Source organism: Callithrix jacchus, chromosome 5 (assembly GCF_049354715.1).
Source record: "Callithrix jacchus isolate 240 chromosome 5, calJac240_pri, whole genome shotgun sequence".
NCBI lineage: Eukaryota > Metazoa > Chordata > Mammalia > Primates > Cebidae > Callithrix > Callithrix jacchus.
In genome coordinates this window covers 90533584-90554638 of record NC_133506.1, presented here as the reverse complement: position 1 = coordinate 90554638, position 21055 = coordinate 90533584, and the positions used below count along the sequence as shown (strand labels likewise).

The following is a 21055-nucleotide window of genomic DNA, read 5'->3' as shown; positions in this document are numbered from 1 at the left end:
GGAAGAGGAAGTATCAGTGGTTTTTGTTCAGGTCTGAAGCTTTGTCTTGTTTTTGCTTTCTCCTGAGCCTCAGCCCACTGACTGGAAATGACTTCCAGAGCCCAGACCTCTCTCAAGTTGTTCACGCACCTGCCAGCAATCATTTTCCAGAGCACTGGTCGCTGCTCTAACTCCAGCTTGGACCCTTAATGATGACAAGCAGCCTAAACTGTTCCTGAAGATTGTTGGGTTCTTGCAGGCACTGTACTCTGCCCACCGATCTTAAAACTCTTCAGCCCTACGTACTTACCTATCCTGTTAGAGCTAGATCAAAATGGCTTGCTTGACCTCAAATTCCCAAATACACACACTCTTTAGGATGGCTATTATTGTGCAAATTTTAAAAAAAGAAAATGAAAAACGGTCACGCACGGTAGCTCATGCCTGTAATCTCAGCACTTTGGGAGGCCAAGGCGGGTGGATCACCTGAAGTCAGGAGTTCAAGACCAGCTTGGCCAACAAAGTGAATCCTCATCTCCACTAAAAATACAAAAACTAGCCGGGTGTGGTGGCATGTGCCTGTAATCCCAGCTACTCAGGAGGCTGAGGTGGAAGAATCCCTTGATCCCGGGAGGTGGAGGTTGCAGTGAGTCAAGATCATGCCACTGCACTGCAGCCTGGGTGACAGAGCAAGACTCTGTTTCAAAAAAAAAAAATGGTTAAGAGGCTTGGCACAGTGGCTCAGGCCTGAAATCCTAGCACATTGGGAGACAAGGCAGGCAGATCACCTGAGGTCAGGTGTTCAAGTCCAGCCTGACCAACACAAAGAAACCCTGTCTCTGCTAAAAATACAGTATTAGCTGGATGCCTGTAATCCCAGCTACTCAGGAGACTAAGGCAGGAGAATCACTTGAACCTGGAAGGCAGAGGTTGCACTGAGCCAGGATTGTGCCATTGCACTCCAACTTGGGCAATAAGAGTGAAACTTTATTAAAAAAAGAAAGAAAGAAAATTAGCTAGGTTTGGTGGCGGGCACCTATAATCCCAGCTGCCTGGGAGGCTGAGGCACAAGAATCACTTGAACCCAGGAAGTGGAGTTTGCAGTGAACCGAGATTGCACCACTGCGCTCCAGACTGGGTGATAGAGCGAGACTCAGTCTCAAAATAAAAAATGGTTAAGAGCCAGATGCCATGGCTCACGCTTATAATCCCAGCTACTGGGAAGACCAAGGCAGGAGAATCACTTAAACTCAGGAGTTCAAGACTAGCCTGGGCAACATAGCAAGACCCGGTCTCTTAGAAAAGTTACTAACATGGTTAAAATGGCAATTTTATGTTATGTATATTTTAGCACAATAAAAAAATTTGAAATACACTCATTGGGTTTTGGCACCACTGGGAGGGTGCTAACATTAGGTTGAAATGCATGCCCCATCCTCGTTAGAAAAAAAAATAAAAGAAAGAAATGTATGCTCCAAAGGATGACAAAAGATATTAGATTTTTCCTCTCTGATTTTTGCTGGGCAGAAAATGTCTGTAGGGGCATACGCCTAAATTCTGATGATTTTGTTCAATTATTTGTTATGGTCTGAACATTTACCACAAAGTTTTTTTTTGAGATTCTGAAACTGAAAAACATATCTCAGATCCTTTTTAAGAATCACCAGAACTTTCAAATAACATAAAGATTTGGTGGCATACACATAATTACCATCCACATTCTTTGCAGAATGGTTCTTCTACAAATATTCCTTTGATGAAGCACTTACTGTACCCCATTCATGCAAAGTACACATCACCAGCTGTCAACCTTCCATGATAAATTTCTAATGGCTAACATCCTCCCTTTTGAATATGAGTAGGCTTCCCTTCCTACCCATTATATATTTAGACTCATTCATTGTATATTTATCATCTGATTCTATACTAAGAACTGAATGTGAGAGGCGATATCTTCCCCCAGTCTTCACAGCTAGGCAGCCAAACAGCATAAACATGACAAACAATCCAGAGAGAACATCCACAGCACACAGTAAAATGTACGGGGTCATAGCTGCCTTTGAAGACCAGCCTTAAATGTCTCTATAACCAGTGATGGATAGCCAGACTCTCTTCTTGCTCGTTGACCTTGACGGATGCACAGTGGAAGTGGAACACTTCCTGACCTATTCCTAGCTTAGGCTTGGTTGCAGAAGACTCCTAGTTCCCTTATTACAGCTGGTGTCCTTTCCAGAAAGGATTGCAATCTCCTTTAATAGTTTACCAAACTTAGACTCAAATTACAGACGAATATGCAAGCACAGTTCCAACTTTCTCAACCAGGAAGTCTTACTTTCTCTTAATGGATCAAGTCCACATTCTATTTATTACCCTAGCTTGCAACGAACAAACATGTATTAAGCTCTTTGTAATGGATCACACACGATTGCTGGTGCCGTGAATACAAAAACGTGAAGTGGCTGGGCGCAGTGGCTCACACCTGTAATCCCAGCACTTTGGGAAGCTGAGGCAGGCAGATCATCTGAGGTCAGGAATTCGAGACCAGCCTGGCCAACATGATCAAATCCCATTTCTACTAAAAATACAAAATGAGCCACGCATGGTGGCGCATGTCTGTAATCCCAGCAACTCGGGAGGCTGAGACAGGGGAATCGCTTGAACCTGGGAGGCAGAAGTTGAGTTGAGATTGCGCCATTGCACTCCAGCCTGGGCAACAAGAGCAAAACTCGGCCTCAAAAAAAAAAAAAAAAGAGATCCTCTTAAGGAGGCCTTCTGTGGTCATCCTAGTTAAAATTTCACATAAACACATACCACCTGTTCCTCCCTCACACTCCCATGCTTTATCTCCCATTTCTGAGATGAATGTTTTTCTTCTTACCACCTACCACCACAATGTAAGTTATGAAGCATAATAATAAACTACATCCTCCTGAACTCACAACCCAACCTAAAAATTAAAATATTATCAGAGTTCAAGGTCACCATGGACAACAAAGCAAGACTCCATGTCTGCAACAAATACAAAAATTAGCCCGGCATGGTGATGGATCCCTGTAGTCCCAGTTATTCAGAAGGCTGAAGCCGGAGGGTTGCTTTAGCCCAAGAGTTAGAGGCTGCAGTGAGCCATGATAATGCTGTTACTTTTGAACAACGAAAGACCTATTAGCTTTAAATTTTTTTTTTTGAGACAGAGTCTCGATCTGTCTCCCAGGCTGGAGTGCAAGGGCGTGATCTCAGCTCACTGCAATCTCCACTTCCTGGGTTTAAGTGATTCTCCTGCCTCAGCCTCACAAGTAGCTGGGAATAGGGGCATCTGCCGGTACACCCGGATAATTTTTGTATTTTTAGTAGAGACGGGATTTTATCACGTTAGTCAGACTAGTCTTGAACTCCCAACCTCAGGTGATCCGACCGCCTCAGCCTCCCAAAGTGCTGGGATTACAGGTGTGAGCCACAGCGCCCAGCAGCTTTATAAAAACTGGCTGTATCTGATTCCTTCACAGTGGCTGGATATTCTCCTTTTGCCCATGTTTTCATGTTGTGGCAATGAGAAACAACACACATGGAGCTCTGGTAGATGCTTAAATATAAACTGAGGCACTTTGTCACACAGGGTACATTTGTTTAGTAATTGCCTATTAGTTTCTCCCTAAGAACATCACAATTTATCTTTTCTTTTTCTTTTTTTGAGACGGAGTCTCACTCTGTCACCCAGGCTGGGGTGCAGTGGTGTGATCTCGGCTCTCTGCAACCTCCGCCTCCCGGATTCAAGCAATTCTCCTGCTTCAGACTCCTGAGTAGCTGGGACTACAGGCGTGTGCCACCACACCCGGCTAATTTTTGTATTTTTAGTAGAGATGGAATTTTGCCATGTTGGTCAGGCTGGTTTTGAACTCCTGACCTCAGGTGATCCACCTGCCTCAGCTTCCCAAAGTGCTGGGATTACAGGCGTGAGCCAACGCGCCCAGCCCACAATTTATCTTTGATTTTTAAAAAAACATTATTGATTGAATCTGCCAGGCTTTATCTTAGAAACAGATTTCTCCCGGAAATAAAACCTTGCCAAAAATCAAGGGAACTTCAACTTCACCTTCATCAAACTAATTTGAATTTCCTGTAAGCTGGGGAGAGACTTTCCATGCTGGGGCTAAGAGGAGGGGAGTCAGAGAACTCGGAACTGGAGGGGAATTAAGCATTTCACGTAGGAACAGCACGTTATTGGGAGTTTACCTACAGAGATAAATTTGTTTTCTTTGGCTCGTGGTTCCACAAGGCCATGGGAGGAATTCCTAGGGAGTGACCGCAGAGTGAAAAATAATCTAGTTTATTTATATTTGACCACTCCCTAGACTCATCATGCAGTGTCTCAAGTCCCTACCCGGAACGGCTTGCACCCAATAAGCAAAACTTCCGCACCTGCCCCATCCCTTCCTGGAGCACATCCGGGACTCGAGGAGGCATGGTCTTGGGAGGCGGAGTCTGACACAAGCCGGCCCCGCCCCCTGGCTGAATTCACAGTCGCGCTCGCTCCTTCCCCCCGCCAGAGGTCGCAGGCTGCGAGAGTGGGTTCTTGGTTTGGCAAGCACCTGCCCCCTCCGGTCCATTCGGTCTCGCGAGAGAAAGCGCGAAGCCTGCCGGGAGGGAGCGTGATCGTCCCTAGGTTTGCTCAAAATGGCATCGTTGGAGGAAGAATTCACGTTGTCTTCGGTAGTCCTGAACGCCGGCTCTGAAGGACTCCTAGGCGTGGAGCAGACCAGCAAAACAGACCAGTTCCTAGTGACAGACAACGGCAGGACCGTCATCCTCTATAAGGTGAAGGCGATAGGATCGGGAGCGCCCCAACTGCCTTCTCGCCCCTTTCTGAGCGCGGATCCCGAGCTTCTCATAGCTTCAGAGAGAGATCGTGGAGTGGGCTTAGCGGAGAGCCAGCTTGGCCTGTCGGGAACGCTGAGTGAGGTCTAGAATCTGGATGCTTGCCTTCTTGTAAAGGCGTATTTCCGAGTTGCAGGGACAGAGCTTCTGAGTGCACGTGGGTTAGACTCGAAAAATAAAGAGAACCTGTGCTTTTGCTTCGGAACTCGCGGTGATGGCCTTGCTAAGATTCCGTCCTGGGGTCTTTAACATCTTAGCTGCCCGCGGGAGATTGGTTGGGCAGGAGAGGATGACACTGACAGACTAGGAATAGTGGTTTAGCCCTGTGTCTCTTCACACTTCACACTCCTCTCCTTGGGTGGGAGGGGGACAATTTTAGAGGGTGAGGGACTTTTCTTGATAGTTCGGTAAGAATCTTGACTCCAGGTGACTTGTCTATTGACACCTTGTGAATCCTGGAGTCGAGAGTCCCGGGAAAATCTGCAAGCCCTGCCCCCTTTTATGCCTAAAGCCTGATTAAGAACACTTTCTCACCTTGCTCTTGGCGGTCGCATGGAAAACAGTTACTTTTATCTGGGCCGCTGAACAGTTAACAGTTTTCCATGTTTACAGAAGTTAGCTATCTATCTGCTTTGACGTTTTGAGAACAGGTTGCCAGCAGCTCCTTGTTGTGTTTTGACTCTGCTGACTCTGTTGGGTTTTACTTGAGCTGTCAAGTAGATTTGCAGTTTTGCAGCTCCTACATAGGAATACAGGGGCTGATTGGAATTGGATAGACATGATCCCCAGCTGCCCCTCCTTAATTTCCCATACCTCTGTTCAGAGGCATAATAGAATTATTTTTTTAAATGTACTATTGTTTTTTAACAAAGGGTTGTTTACTTATTTAGGGACTTTGTTATCTTTTCATTTTAACTACCCCTTTAAAGTTTTGCCAGGGGTCGGTGGCTCATGCCTGTAATCCCAGAACTTTGGGAGGCCGAGGTGGGCGGATCACTTGAGGTCAGGAGTTTGAGACCAGCCTAGCCAACATGGTGAAATCCTGTGTCTACTGAAAATAGAAAAATTAGCCAGACGTGATGGTGTGCACTTGCAATCCCAGCTATTTGGGAGACTGAGGCTCGAGAATCGCTTGAACCTGGGAGGTGGATGTTGCAGTGAGCTGAGATCACACCAAACTCCAGCCTGGGCCACAGAAGGAGACCCTCTTTCTGGAATTGCAGGCTATAATTACAGGTGTAAGCCACTGTGCCTGTCTTTATATTAACTTTTTTTTTGCTATGGAGTTTTGCTCTTGTTGCCCAGGCTTGAGTGCAATGGCACAATCTCGGCTCACCCCAATCTCCACCCGCTGGGTTCAAGCGATTCTCCTGCCTCAGTCTCCTGAGTAGCTGTGATTACAGGCATGCGCCACCACACCTGGCTAATTTTGTATTTTTAGTAGAGACAGGGTTTCTCCATGTTGGTCAGTCTGGTCTCAAACTCCTGACCTCAGATGATCCGCCAGCCTTGGCCTCCCAAAGTGCTGGGATTTCAGCAGGAGCCACCAAGCCTGGCCTATCTTAACTGTTTTTAAGTGTATATGCTTACTGCCCAGTGCTGTTAAATACACTCACATTATTGTGCAGCTGTCACCATCGTGTATCTCTAGAATTCTTTTCATCTTGCAAAACAAATTCCATACTCATTAAACAATAACTTTCCACTGCCCCAGCTTCTGGCAACCACCATTCTTTCAATCTTTATTTGACTACCTTAAGTACTTCATATGTAAGTGGAATCTACAGTATTTGTTGCGACTACTTATTTTTTTAGGAAAATTTCTAAATGCTGTTATTTTAATGACATTTAGGATTTTTTTTTGAGATGGAGTCTCACTCTGTTGCTCAGGCTGGAGTGCAGTGATCTCAGCTCACTGCAACCTCCACCTCCTGGGTTCAAGTGGTTCTCCTGCCTCAGCCTCCCATGTAGCTGGGATTACAGGGGTATGCCACCACACCCTGCTAATTTTTGTATTTTTAGTAGAGGCGGGGTTCAACCACATTGGTCAAGCTGGTCTCCAACTCCTGACCTCAGGTGATCCACCTGCCTCTGCCTGCCTCCCAAAGTGCTGGGATTACAGGCGTGAGCCACTGTGCCCAGCCAGGAAATTTGTTAAATGCTGTCATTTTAATGGTTTCTTTCATTGATTATAAATTTAATTGCTTTTAATGTCTGAAATTGACTTCTTGAATATTGTATTTATCTTAATTTCATTAGGTTTCTGATCAGAAACCTTTGGGGAGCTGGTCAGTGAAACAAGGTCAAATTATAACGTGTCCAGCTGTGTGCAACTTTCAGACTGGGGAGTATATTGTTGTACACGATAATAAGGTGAGTTTTAAAACTTTTATATAATATATACAACATAAATGTTGACTATTAACTATTTGTAGTTATTACATGTAAATGGAGAATAGTATAGTTTTTAACTAGTATGTTTTGATTTAAGGTTTTAAGAATATGGAATAATGAAGATGTAAACCTGGATAAAGTATTTAAAGCTACAGTAAGTCATTGAATTTTCCAACATATTTATTTAGCTTATTGGTGAAATAGAATCATTGATAATAAAGTATGTGTTATTTATTTTGATATCTCTGAGAAAATAAGCATAAGGTCCTAATCAGGTTTTCATTCTAATTATCTTACAGTGTATCTTAGGAACATACCATGAGTTAAGGAGATGAGGATTTATATAATTCATGAATGAGAAATTTATACTTATTTGCATAAGTTTGGATGTTTGGAATATGTCTTTTGTGAGAGCAAATGAACTTCCTGTGCCCTTTCTTAGAATAGGTAGAATAAACCCTGCAAGTTTCATGTATATTTTTAAGAGTGACATGTAATGCAGTAAAAATAAAAAACATGACTAGCTGTACATGTTATACTAATGACCTAAAGTATATTCGTTTTTTCTTACTTATAAAATGAGGATCTTAAACTAGGTTAATCTTGAAAGTTCTTTCCAGTTCTAAATGTCTAAATATAATTGGCACATTTTAGAAGTGGCTCACAATCGGGCTAATTCAGATATAATGCAGTTGTTGCCTGGATCCTTGAAATTTTCAGCCAGCTAGCTGTGCTGTTCCCTGGCTCCAGTTTTTTCATTTGCCTTAAAATTAATAACACAATCCTGAATTTTTCACACTAGGGTTTTTTTGTTGTTTTACCTCACACATAGTGTTAACTTCTTTTTCTGGAATTGCAGGCTGTAGTTACAATTGTGGCATACATTATTGTCTAACACCAGAATTGCATGTATATTTGCATTAATGGCTTATTTGTATCTTCCCCAGTTTTAAGAAACCCAGGTTTTAGCATAACCTCTAGTAATCACAATGGATAAACTGAAAATGAACTTATGGATTAAAGCAGGGGCCTGGGTAGAGAGGATAAGAGAAAAAGTTAAGACTTCTAAATGTATTTCATGTTGTAGGTTAGATTTTGGAACCACAGATAATTATAAAGCAAAATGAAAATGAAAACAAAGCAGTCACTTAAAAAGAAACCTTCTCTAGTCCAGGCGCAGTGGCTCACGCCTGTAATCCCAACACTTTGGGATGCTGAAGCAGGCGGATCACAAGGTCAGGAGTTCGAGACCAGCCTGAGAACATGATGAAACCCCTCTCTCTACTAAAAATACAAAATTTAACCAGGCATGGTTGTGTGCGCCTGTAATCCCAGCTACTTGGGAGGCTGAGGCAGGAGAATTGCTTGAACCCAGGAGGTGGAGGTTATAGTGAGCCGAGATTGTGTCACCGCACTCCAGCATGGGTGACAGAGCAAAACTCTGTCTTAAAAAAAAAAAAAAAGACTTATCTAAATAACCTTATCCTTTATATTAGGTATAAGTTGTTTTAGAATAAAAATTAAAATATTTTATGTTCTTCCAGTTGTCAGCTGAAGTATGTAGGATACTTTCAGTGCAAGGGACAGAACCCTTGGTGCTCTTCAAGGAAGGTGCTGTTCGTGGTTTAGAGGCCTTGCTTGCAGAGCCCCAGCAGAAAATTGAAACTGTTATCTCAGATGAAGAAGTGATTAAGTAAGTTCCAATAGTTGTAAGTAAATTTATCAAAATAAAAATGCACTGAATGTTTTTTGCCTTGTTCAAAAGTATTTTGGTTATAAACATAATAAAAGTAACCTAATTTAAAATTGTTTATAAAACATTGACTGAAATAACATTCTAAAAAGCTTCTGGACATGATTATTGAAGAAACTGTAGAGTCATATGAGGTCTTGACAGAACTGGATACTCAGTTATTTGAGGATGAAATGGATTGTCCCAAAAGACCAGATTCTTTTTTTTTTTTTTTTGGTCTGTCTTACAGCCCTGACTACCAAGCTCCCATCCTTTTACCCTGGCTAAAAGTGCATCTTGTTAGTGAAATCATGGTATGTGTTAAGATTCTGAAATAAAACTGGAAAAGTGACACTTCAAGGGACAGAAGGACATTTCGTGATTTCACATCTTCCGATCTTCTTTATTTCATCACATTTCCTCTTCATTTGACTTGTTCTCTCCAGTTCCACCTGGTAGAAACTAATTTTCCAAAAGTCAGAGTAAAGACTTGTACTTACAACGTGGACAATAACCTGTTATTTATTAGACTGACCTGATGAATACCTCTAAGGTGTGAGCAACTGTTATGAGGGAAATCTTTGGAGGATTTGAGTTCTAGTTGCCACTTTGCCACAAACTGACTATGCAGCTGATAATTTCTCTGTGCCTCAATTTCCTCTGTCACTTGAATAATAAGATCTTAATGTTTCCCTCAGAACACAAGTCCCAAAAGTAACTCTGAAAAAAATGGGATGGAGAGTCGATTTACGTTTAGGAAGCACTGCATCACCCCTCTTAGAACCTTACAATTCACATTATCATCTGGGGAGGTCAACAACCTGCATTTGATCCAGAGCTGCATTTAACAAATGCATACTCCCTGTGGTATATGTTTTTGAAACACCATATTAAGTGTTCTCTGAAGTCTCTCTGATTCTAAAAAATATTAAGTGAAAACTGATTAAATTTTGACTGATAACATTTCTCCCAGCTAGTGATTTTTGCATCTTAAACATTTTTTTTTCTTTTGTAGGTGGACAAAGTTTTTCATAGTATTCAGGCATCCTGTTTTAATTTTTATTACTGAAAAAGTAAGTGATATCTTCAATTCCTGGCCCAATTTGTGAAATTTCTTTTTTAAAAAAATTTTATTTAGAGAAAGGGTCTTGCCCTGTCACCCCGGCTTGAGTGCAGTGATGCCATCATGGTTCACTGCAGCCTCAACCTCCTAGCTCAAGCGATCCTCCCACCTCAGCTTGCTGAGTAGCTGGGACTCCAGGCATGCACTACCCATGGCTGGCTTATGTTTTGTGTTTTGTAGAGACAGGGTCTCACTCTGATGCCCATGCTGGTCTCCAAACTCCTTGGGCTCAAGGGATCCTCCCACCTTGGCCTTTTGAAGTCCCGGGATTACAGGTGTGAGCCAGTGTGCCCAGCTGTGAAATTTCAAAATCATAAATTTTTGAACTAAAATGGGACTTTATTATTCTCTCAGAAGATCTCTAAGTTGTTAATAACCTCTTAAATTTAAGGCTGGATGTAGTGACCTTGTCTCTGTTACAAAAAGAAAAATAGTGGAGCGTGGTAGTGCACACCTGTATTCCCAGATACTGGGAAGGCTGAGGCAGGAGGATTGCTTGAGCCTGGGAAGCGGAGGTTGCAGTGAGCCAAGATCACACCACTGTAGTCCAGCCTGGGCCACAGAGCAAGACCCTGTCTCAAAACAAACAAATAAACCAAAAAAAAAAAAAAAATCAACATTTTAAATTTAATTGGACAAGATGTTTTTTAAGTACTCATTGATGTAATTAGAATGGGGTAACAACTGGTTTTAACATAATGTAAAGGTAGTTGGTTGAAATGGAAATATTTATAAATTCTCTTTTTTTGCAGCATGGAAATTACTTTGCTTACGTACAAATGTTTAATTCACGTGTCTTAAGCAAATATACATTCTTATTTGGACAAGATGAAAACTCTATTATAGAGAGTTTTACAGCATCTGTAGATAGGAAATTCATCTCTTTGATGTCATTAAGTAAGTAAGTTTTATTTCTTTGAACTTTCAGAGATTATAAATAGAGGAATATTACAGGATAGTGTATGTTTTTGAATCGTAGACTTTGTGAAGCATTCCATTACAGCCCTTTTTGTGCTTCCTTACAGCATTCATGCTTTTGTTTTTTTTGGGGTGGACATTCTCGCTCTATTGCCCAGTCTGTAGTGCAGTGGTATGACTTCTGTTCACCGCAACCTCTGCCTCCCAAGTTCAGTTTTCCTGCCTAAGCCTCCCAAGTAGCTGGAATTACAGGTGCCCACCACCACACCTGGCTCATTTTTGTATTTTTAGTCTAGACAGGGTTTCACCATGTTGGCCAGGCTGGTCTCGAACTCCTGACTTCAGGTGATCTGCCTGCCTCAGCCTCCCAAAGTGCTGAGATTACAGGCGTGAGCCACCACATCCGGCCCATGCCTTCACTTTCTGTACTTTGCCTGACTGGCCATGCGTTAGATCAGTGATGCTGTGTTTTGAGGGCCTACTGAAGTACTTTTGGTACAGTATCATTGTCAAACATTGCTTCTCTACATTTTATGCCTTAAAATGTACTGTAAGCAGTAAGTAACAATATTAATATGAATGAAAAAGAGAAATCACCTTTTAGGTGATAAGGCCCAGGTTCTTTGAGTATAATTAGTTAACCATAAACAGTCTATGCTTGGCATTGAATGGTCCCTCTGCTCCTTTTCTCCAGCCATTAAATTTAATGTGCCCTTCTTTGAATAGTGACTGAGACAGATGGGCAAAAGGAGACTTAGGGCAAAACAGCAGCTTTGGCCCATGCCACTTGCTTTTTACAGACTGTAATGCCTTAGAGTCTACCTTTATGAAATGATCTAAAGTATAATCCCAGTCTTAGGCCTCTAGAGCAAAAAAGGGAAAAAAAAGGTCTTTGTAGTATCCTCTCCCCTCCACCCTTCACAGCTGCTTTTGAAGTTGTTCTGAAAAGGTGATGGAGATATTAACAAGAGCAGTATTTAGGAAACGTTTCTGTATTATCACAATTAAAAATCTTTGTGAAGGTTTTCAATGTACAGATGTTTGCAGTGGCTTATTTTTAAAAGACTTCTATCATTCTCATATCTTGGGGGGTTACTGGAATCTACTTAATGTTTAGCTTAATGAACTTTGAAGTGAGGAAGTCTAAACCAAAGGGTCAGATAAATCTTTATGTAACAATAGCTAGAATCACATGAAACTGCCAAAATTCAGTTGGCCCACAAGAAAGAGCAATTTCACATGGTCTTCAGGGTGATCGGGTAGGAAGAATTATAATAGACTGAGCACAGTGGCTCACCCCTATAATCTCAGCACTTTGGGAGACCAAGGCAGGAGGATCACTTGAGCCCAGGAGTTGGAGACCAGCCTGGGCAACATAGCGTGACCCTATCTCTAAAAAAAAAATTTTTTTTTTAATTAGCTGGGTGAGGTGTGTATACCTGTAGTCCCAGCTATTTGGGGGCCTGAGGTGGAAAGATAAATCACTTGAGCCCAGGAGGTTGAGGCTACAGTGTACAGTGAGCTGTGATCACACCACTGCACTACAGTCTTGGGCCACAGACTGAGACCCTGCCTCAAAAAAACAAACAAGCAAAGAAATAGAATGTATAGACCAGATACTAGTTTCTAATGAGGGATATATCCTTCTAGGGACTAGATTATCTATATTCTTGGCAGTCCCCTCTCAATATTTTAAGTTATTGCAGGTATTTACAGTTTGTATTTCTTGACTATTACATTTCTTACTGAGATTTTTATTAATAATGCTCCTTTCCCCAGTTTAAATTTGTAGTATTCTTTAAGAGAAAGCACAGTGATGGGCTTGTTTATTTTTCTGGTTGGTTTTTACCAAATTGGTAAAATCCTAAAAACAACCTAGTACACTTAACTGTAATAGATACAGAAGTGCCCTTCAATAACCACCAACAAATGCTTGTTTCCAACAGGCTCTGATGGTTGTATATATGAAACCTTGATACCAATACGTCCAACTGACCCAGAAAAAAATCAGAGCTTAGTTAGATCACTGTTGTTCAAGGCTGTTGTGTCTGGTGACGCTCGACATGGAGTTGCACTCACTGTCCTGGATCAGGATCACGTCGCAGTCCTGGGAAGTCCACTAGCAGCTTCTAAGGGTAACTGAAATCCAATTAATTAAGAAAGGCTTTGTATTTTTCCTTCACAGTGTCTATTTTAGTCTTTCTTTTCTTTTTCATTTTGTTATTCCCAGTGTAACTCATTCTCTTTATCAGCAGACCCAGTTCTTTTTGTACTTTCCTAATTCATCTTGAATTGGCTTTTTATTTTTATTTTGCATTGATTAATCTTTTTGTGTTGAGATGCAGTCTCACTTTGTTGCCCAGGCTGGAGTGCAGTGGTGCTATCTCGGCTCACTGCAACCTCTGCCTCCTGAATAGATGGGACTACACGCGTGAGCCACCACGCCCAGCTAATTTTTGTATATTTAGTAGAGATGGGGTTTCACCGTGTTGGCCAGACTGGTCTCGAACTCCTGACCTCATGATTTACCTGCCTTGACTTCCCAAAATGCTGGGATTACAGGCGTGAGCCACCGTGCCTGGTTTATTAATCCTTCAAAAGCTCTCCTTTATACCAGCCTGCAGGTATTTGAAACATTAGTAAGCCTTGCATTTGAGGATTGGATTCCTGGCAACATTTCACAGCATGGAAATCCACTGGACAGGGACACTTTTAAATGTGGGACCTAATGGTGTGCCTTTAGTCTCTGTGACTTCTGAATAGGATTTTCATCACCACCTCACCTCCCTACCCACCAACTCCCCTCCAGACTTTTTAGTCTGTCATGAAGAACTTGCCAGTGGAGGATCGCAGACCCCAGCCTTCACTAGAAAACTCAGAATCCATCATTTAGCATAAGTCCCTTCACGGTCTAGACCCATCCACCTTTTCCAACATTTTCTCCCAAATTCTGAGCAAGAACTCTCTGCTTTATTCAGGCAAGGCTGTCTATTGACTACACACTTGATATGCCCATCCTCACCTGTGTCCTTTGTTCTGTGTTTCTCCTGCTTATTATTAAGATAGGAGCTCCTGCCTGGCATGGTGGCTCACCCCTCTAATCCCAGCACTTTGGGAGGCTAAGACAGGCAGTTTGCTTGAGACCACGAGTTTGAGACCAGCTTGGCCAACATGGTGAAACCCCATGTCTCTACTGAAAATACAAAAAGTTAGCTGGGCATGTTGATGCACAAACCCTGGAGGCCAAGATTGCACCACTCCATTCAGCCTAATCGACAGAGTGAGATTGTCTCAAAGAAAAAAAGAAACAGGAGCTCCTAGTTATAGTATAACTAAACCATGTGCCTGGCACTTTACTAAGATTATCTCATTATTTGTATCATTTATTCCTCTAACAACCATATGGGAGGAAATACAGTTATCAACCCTCTTTTAGGGATGATTATTAGTAGTAGAACTAGGATTCAACCGGAACAGGTTAACTCTGTTAGGCCACTTCCCCTGCCACTCTTAAGTCCTGGCTCTTTACCACTTGACTATGCTGTGCTTCTCCTCTCTCTCCTCCTATCTTCCTCTCTTTCTTATTCCTGCTCTACTTCCCTGCCCAAAAAAACTCCACTAGCTACTATAGAATTTCCTGTGTCTCTTTCCACGGTTTTTTTTTTTGGTCCATATACAAGCAAATACTACTGCTTAAGGGTTTTTCCCTCCTCGTTTAACACACGTGGTAGCACACCATACATACTGTTTGTGTCCCTTGTTTATTCACCTACCCAAGATCTCTCAGACATCTTTGCATATAATATTATTCTTTTCTCTTCCTTGTTGTTTTAATAGCTTTGTACTATTTCATTGAATTTCATTGAATGGCTGCCCCACAATGTGTTTCATCACTCTCCTATTCCATACATGAACCAGACATTCTGTTTTTTTAAATTAAGATGAAATTCACATAATATAAAATGAACTTTTATTTAAAAAATTTTTAATGCTCTTTTTTACTTTCATCTATTTTTAATTTTTGGTAGGCCCTTGTAGAAGAGATTCACTGGCTTTTGTTGTGCAGCTACCACTTCTGTATAGTTTGTGGTTTTTTTAGATGGAGTTTTACTCTTGTTGCCCAGGCTAGAGTGCACTCTTGTTGCCCAGGCTGGAGTGCAATAACAGGATCTCAGCTCATTGCAACCTCCACCTCCTGGGTTCAAGCGATTCTCCTGCCTCAGCCTCCCAGGTAGCTAGGATTATAGGCATGCACCACCACGCCTGGCTAATTTTTTTTTTCTGTTTTTAGTAGAGATGGTGTTTCACCATGATGGTCAGGCTGGTCTCGAACTCCTAACCTCAAGTGATCCACCTACCTCAGCCTCCCAAAGTGCTGGAATTACAAGTGTGATTGGCCACTGCACCTAGCCAACTTCTATCTAGTTTTAAATCATTTTCATTGTGTCGAAAGGAATCTCTGGACCCATTAGACAGTTGTTCCTCATTCTCCTCCACCCCCTACCCCTGGCAACCGCCAATCTCCGTTCTTCTATGAATTCACCTATTAGGAATATTTGTGTAAATGAAATCATACAATACTTTTTGTGTCTGGCTTCTTTGTATTTAGTTTTTAGTAGCAATGAAGGTCTTGCTATGCAGTCATCCTGCCTCAGCCTCCTAAAGTGTTGGGATTACAGGCATGAGCCACCACGCCTGGCTAGCCAATGTTTTTGAGGTTCATCTACATTGTTGCATGTATGAGTGTTTCATTCCTTTTCAGGGTGTAAAAATATTCCATTGTATGTATATAACACAGTGTGTTTATCTGTTCATCCATTCATGGATATTTCAGCTACTTCCACCTTTTGGTTATTGTGAATAATGCCATGAACATTGGTGTGCATGTATTTGTTTGTGTACAGTTTTTAGTTCTTTGGTATATAACCTACCTAGAAGGAGAATTACTGGGTCATATGTTAATTCTATATTTAACTTTTCATTTTTTAATTTTTATGGGTACATAATAAGTATATGTATTTAAGGGGTACATGAGATATTTTGATAGAAGCATGCAATGCATAATAATCACATCAGAGTAAATGGGGTATCCATCACCTCAGGCATTTGTCATTTCTTCATGTTACAAACATTTTAGTTATACTCTTTTAGTTATTGATTGAGTTTACCTTTTTGAAGAACTGCCAAACTCCACAGTGGCCAAAGCATTTTACATTCCCACCAGCGTTGTACAATGGTTCCCAGTTTTCCTACATTCTTGCTCACACGTGACTATTTTCCTTATTTTGGATTCTAGTTATCCTAGTGGGTGTGAAGTGGTACTTCAGTTTGGTTTTGATTTGTATTTCCCTAATGACTAAGGGTGTTGAACATCTTTTCATATGCTCATTAGCTGTTTATATGACTTCTTTGGAGAAATGTTTATTTGAGTCCTTTGCCTATTTTTAAATTAGGTTGTTTGTCTTTTTGTCGTTAAATTATAAGCATTCTTTATACATTCTAGTTACTAGACCCGTATCAGACATATGATTTACAAGTATTTTTTCCCATTCCATAATTTGACTTCACTTTCTTGATAATGTCTCTGGTGCATAAAAGTTTTACGAAGTCCAGTTTTTGTTTTTCTTTTGTTGCTTGTGCTTTTGGTGCCACATTCAAGAATCCATGGCCAAATCTAAGGTCATAAAGACTTATCCCCACATTTTCTTCCAAGAATATTGTGGTATAGCTCTTTTTTTTTTTGAGACAGAGTCTTGCTCCATCACCCAGGCTGGAGTACAGTGGCGTGATCTCGGCTCACTGAAACCTCCGCCTCCCTGGTTCAAGCGATTCTCCTCCTTCAGCCTCCTGAGTTGCTGGGATTACAGGCATGTGCCACCACGCCCAGCTAATTTTTGAATTTTTAGTAGAGACAGGGTTTTACCATGCTGGTCAGGCTGGTCTCCAACTCCTGACCTTGTGATCCACCTGCCTCAGCCTCCTAAAGTGCTGGGATTACAGGCATGAGCCACCACAACTGGCAGTTTTAGCTTATATTTAGGTTGTTGATCCATTTTTAATTATTTTTGTGTAATGTGTAAAATAAGGGACTAACTTTATTCCTTTGCATGTGGTTTCTCAGTTGTCCCAGCACCTCAGTGGTCCTGACACATTTGTTCAATAATCAGTTGGCCCCAGCTGACTCTCAGTCTATTGCACTGGGCCAGTACCACACTGTTTTGATTACTGTAACTTTATAGTCAGCCAGTTTGGAAATCAGGAAGTATGAGCTCTCCAACTTTGTTCTTCCTTTCAAGTTTGTTTTTGCTGTTTAGGCCCCTTGCAATTATTCCATGTAATTTTGAAGGTTGACTTTTCCATTTCTGCAAAAAAGACTGTTGGAATTTTGATAGAGATTGAACTGAGCCTGTAGGTTGCTTTGTGCAGTATTGCCATATTAATATTAAGTCTTCCAATTGAGGAACACAAGATGTCTCTATTTGTTTATGTCTTCCTTAGTTTTATTTAGCAGTGTTTTATAACTTTCAGTGTACATGCTTTCACTTTCTTGGTTAAATTTATTCCTAGGTATTTTATTCTTTTTGGATGCTAACATACATGGATTTTTTTTTCTTAATTTGCTTTTCATTTTTAGTATATAGGAGCATCTGATTTTTGTATGTTGATCTTGTGCCCTACAACTTTGCTGAATTAATGCTGATCTTTTCCTGTGGATTCTTTGGGATCTTCTCTATACAGGATCATGTCATCTGTGAATAGAGTTAGTTTTATGTCCATTTAAATTTGGATTTTGGGCTGGGTGTGGTAGCTCACACCTGTAAACCTCTGCGCTTTGGGAAGCCAAGGCAGGTGGATCATCTAAGGTTAGGAGTTCGAGACCAGCCTGGTCATCATGGTGAAACCCCATCTCTACTAAAAATACAAAAATTAGCCGGGCGTGGTGGCATGCACCTGTAATCCCAGCTAATTGGGAGGCTGAGGCAGGAGAATCACTTGAATCCAGGAGGCAGAGGTTGCAGTGAGCCGAGATCATGCCACTGCACTCCAGCCTGGGTGAAAGTGAGACTCTGTCTCAAAACAAAGTTTGGATTTTTGTTTTTCTTCTTCTCGTCTAATTACTGTGGCTAGAACTTGAATAGAAAATAAGGTAAAAATAAGCCTCCTTGTCTTGTTCCTTATTTTAGGAAGAAAGTTTTCAGTCTTTAACCACTCAGTGTAATGATAGTTGTGTAGAATAGCAGTGGGGAAGAGGGCAGGGCAGGACCCTTGTCTTTTTCCTTATCTTAGGGGGAAAGCTTTTAGTCTTTCACTATTGAGTGATGGTAATTGTGGGTTTTTCATAGATGCCCTTTATCATGTTAAGGATGTTCCTTCCTCTTCCTAGCTTTCGGAATTTTTTATCATAAAAGAGTGTTGGAGTTTGTACAATGCTTTGTGTCAACTGAGGTGATCATATGGTTATCCCTTTGTTCTGTTGATGTATGTACTACACTGATTGGTTTTCATTTGTTGAACTACCCTTTCATCCCTGGAATAAATCCCACTTGGTCATGGATCTTAATATTTGCCGTTGGATTTGGTTTGTTGGTATTTTGATGAGAATTTTTTGTTTTACATCTATATACACGGGGTTATTGCGCTGTAGTTTTTTTGTACGGTGTCTTTTGTCTGGCTTTGGTATCAGAGTAACCAAAAGCCTGAGTGGATTTAGGAAGTATTTCCTGTTCTTTTGTATTTTGAAAGAGTTTGGGAAGATTCAGTGTTTCATTTTTAAATTTATGGAATTTACCAATGAAGCCATCTGGTCTTGGGCTTTTTTTTGTTGGGTGTTTTTCACTGTAATTCCCAATTCATAAAGCCCTCCCTTCCTCAGGGCTCACCTTCCCAGGCTGCTTCTTACCAAGAGCTCTTGTTTCTTCCAGCTGTATTCATAATTCATCTGTATACTGAATTAAAGCAAAACTTATGTATTTGTACTTGGGACTTTTTCTAAATTTGTATGTCTTATTTTATAGAGTGCCTCTCTGTATGGAACATAAAATTTCAAACACTACAGAATTCAAAAGAGTTACCGCAAGGGACCAGTGGTCAAGTAAGTTGTTTCACTTGAGTACTTTCTCTTATTTAGTTATTTTGTTGTGTTTTGTTTTGCTTTGTTTTGAGATGTCTTGAACTCTTGGGCTCAAGTGATCCTTCTGCCTCAGAAATGTAGTTATTTTTGTGCCTAATAAATATGCTCTAAGGTCTCTTTGGACCTAAGTATTTTTGCAGCTTTTCAAGCCAGGTGTGGTGGTGTGTGTCTGTAGTCCCTGCTACGGAGGAGGTTGAGGCAGGAGTTCAAGGCTACAGTGCTGTATGATTGTGCCTGTGAATAGCTGCTTCAGTCCAGCCTGGGCAACATAGTATGATCCCATCTCAATCAATCAATCGATTGATCAATATTTTGGCAGTTATTGATTAAATTAAGAATTTCTTTTTTACCTGAGAGATTGTTTAGTTTGGTTGTTGTTGAAATCACTTCCTTATGTTTATCACTCCCAAAATTCTAAATTATTGCCAGAACAATTAACTATTTAATAAAACACCTTTTGTTTTTAGCTGCTCTTTTGTTTTGTCTTTTTACTTACATATTTTGAACTACACACCCTCAATCTGTTACTTTTTCTAATAAATTAATCTTTTAGATTATATGTTAATTGTTACCATGAAATTATATTAAAATACTTAAATGAATTAAAAGTGAAGCTGACCAGACTGTGAACTTCCTGAAGCAGGGTTCCTTGTGTGCTTTGTTCTCTGTTGTATTTTCAATGCTTAGCAAGGTGCACAATAAGTTTTAGTTACTTTGTGAATGAATATTCATATACAAATAAAATGTAAATCAAGGCAACAGGATGTTTTGGTAATTCTAATTTGAGGATAAAGAGACAAGGTTTCTCAGCATATAATTTAATTATAATTTATATGTGAATGAGTAATTTTAACAAAATTATTTACAGGGGTTTTTTTGTTGCTTTTTTTTTTGGAGACAGAGTCTCGCTCAGTTGCCCAGGCTAGAGTGCCGTGGCGCCATCTCCAGTCACTGCAACCTCTGCCTCCTGGGTTCAAGCAGTTCTCCTACCTGAGCCTCCCAAGTAGCTGGGGCTGCAGGCACGTTTCACCACACCTGGCTAATTTTTTATATTTTTAGTAGAGAGTGGGCTTCACCATGTTAGCCAGTATGGTCTCGATCTCCTGACCTCGTGATCCACCCTTTTTGGCCTCCCAAAGTGCTGGGATTACAGGCGTGAGCCACTGTGCCCAGCCCACAATTTTTTATTGTGAATAAACTTACAAACTTCTTTTTTTTTTTGAGACAGAGTTTCCCTCTTGTTACCCAGGCTGGAGTGCAATGGCACGATCTTGGCTTACCACAACCTCCACCTCCTGGGTTCAGGCAATTCTCCTGCCTCAGCCTCCTGAGTAGCTGGGATTACAGGCATGCGCCACCGTGCTCAGCTAATTTTTTGTATTTTTAGTAGAGACGGGGTTTCACCATGTTGACCAGGATGGTCTCGATCCCTTGACCTTGCGATCCGCCTACCTCGGCCTCCCAAAGTGCTGGGATTACAGGCTTGAGCCACCGCGCCCATCCAACAAACTTTTTTATTACAACTTATTATTTTGTTGTTGTTGTTTTGTTTTTTTTCTTTTTCTCTCATAGCGGCAGCTATCAATTTACAACTTATTTTATTATTTTATTTACTTTATCATTTTATTATTATTGCAAATTTATTTTTTTATTTGATTGTTCCTTCAGGATTTTTTTTTCCCATATACCTGTCTTATTTTTACAATCATAAGATATAAAGTGTTAAATTCTGGTTTTTAAATTCAGTACATTAGAAGTTTGCCCATGTTATAATAGCCTTGGTAATTATTACGTTAATAGATGTATAATAGTGACAGCATTAATTTTAAACAATTGAGGTTTTTAACATGTATACATTGTTTACAATATTCTGAGTGGAAAATATTCTTTAAATTATGCTTCATTC

General features: G+C 40.8%; 1 protein-coding gene across 2 annotated transcripts in view; it reads left to right on the top strand.

Annotated features, from left to right (window-relative positions):
• Positions 1-4615: 4615 nt before the first annotated feature.
• The window catches only part of NOL11 (nucleolar protein 11), a 45649-nt gene continuing 29209 nt past the window's right edge, over positions 4616-21055 (top strand). For both annotated transcript variants that reach the window (XM_017972776.4, XM_002748678.6), the window contains exons 1-8: positions 4616-4791; positions 7111-7224; positions 7343-7399; positions 8790-8938; positions 9993-10050; positions 10853-10997; positions 12965-13153; positions 19034-19110. In XM_017972776.4, the coding sequence (XP_017828265.1) occupies positions 4651-4791; positions 7111-7224; positions 7343-7399; positions 8790-8938; positions 9993-10050; positions 10853-10997; positions 12965-13153; positions 19034-19110 (930 nt within the window). In that variant the 5' untranslated portion in view covers positions 4616-4650. The remainder of the gene's footprint in view (positions 4792-7110; positions 7225-7342; positions 7400-8789; positions 8939-9992; positions 10051-10852; positions 10998-12964; positions 13154-19033; positions 19111-21055) is intronic.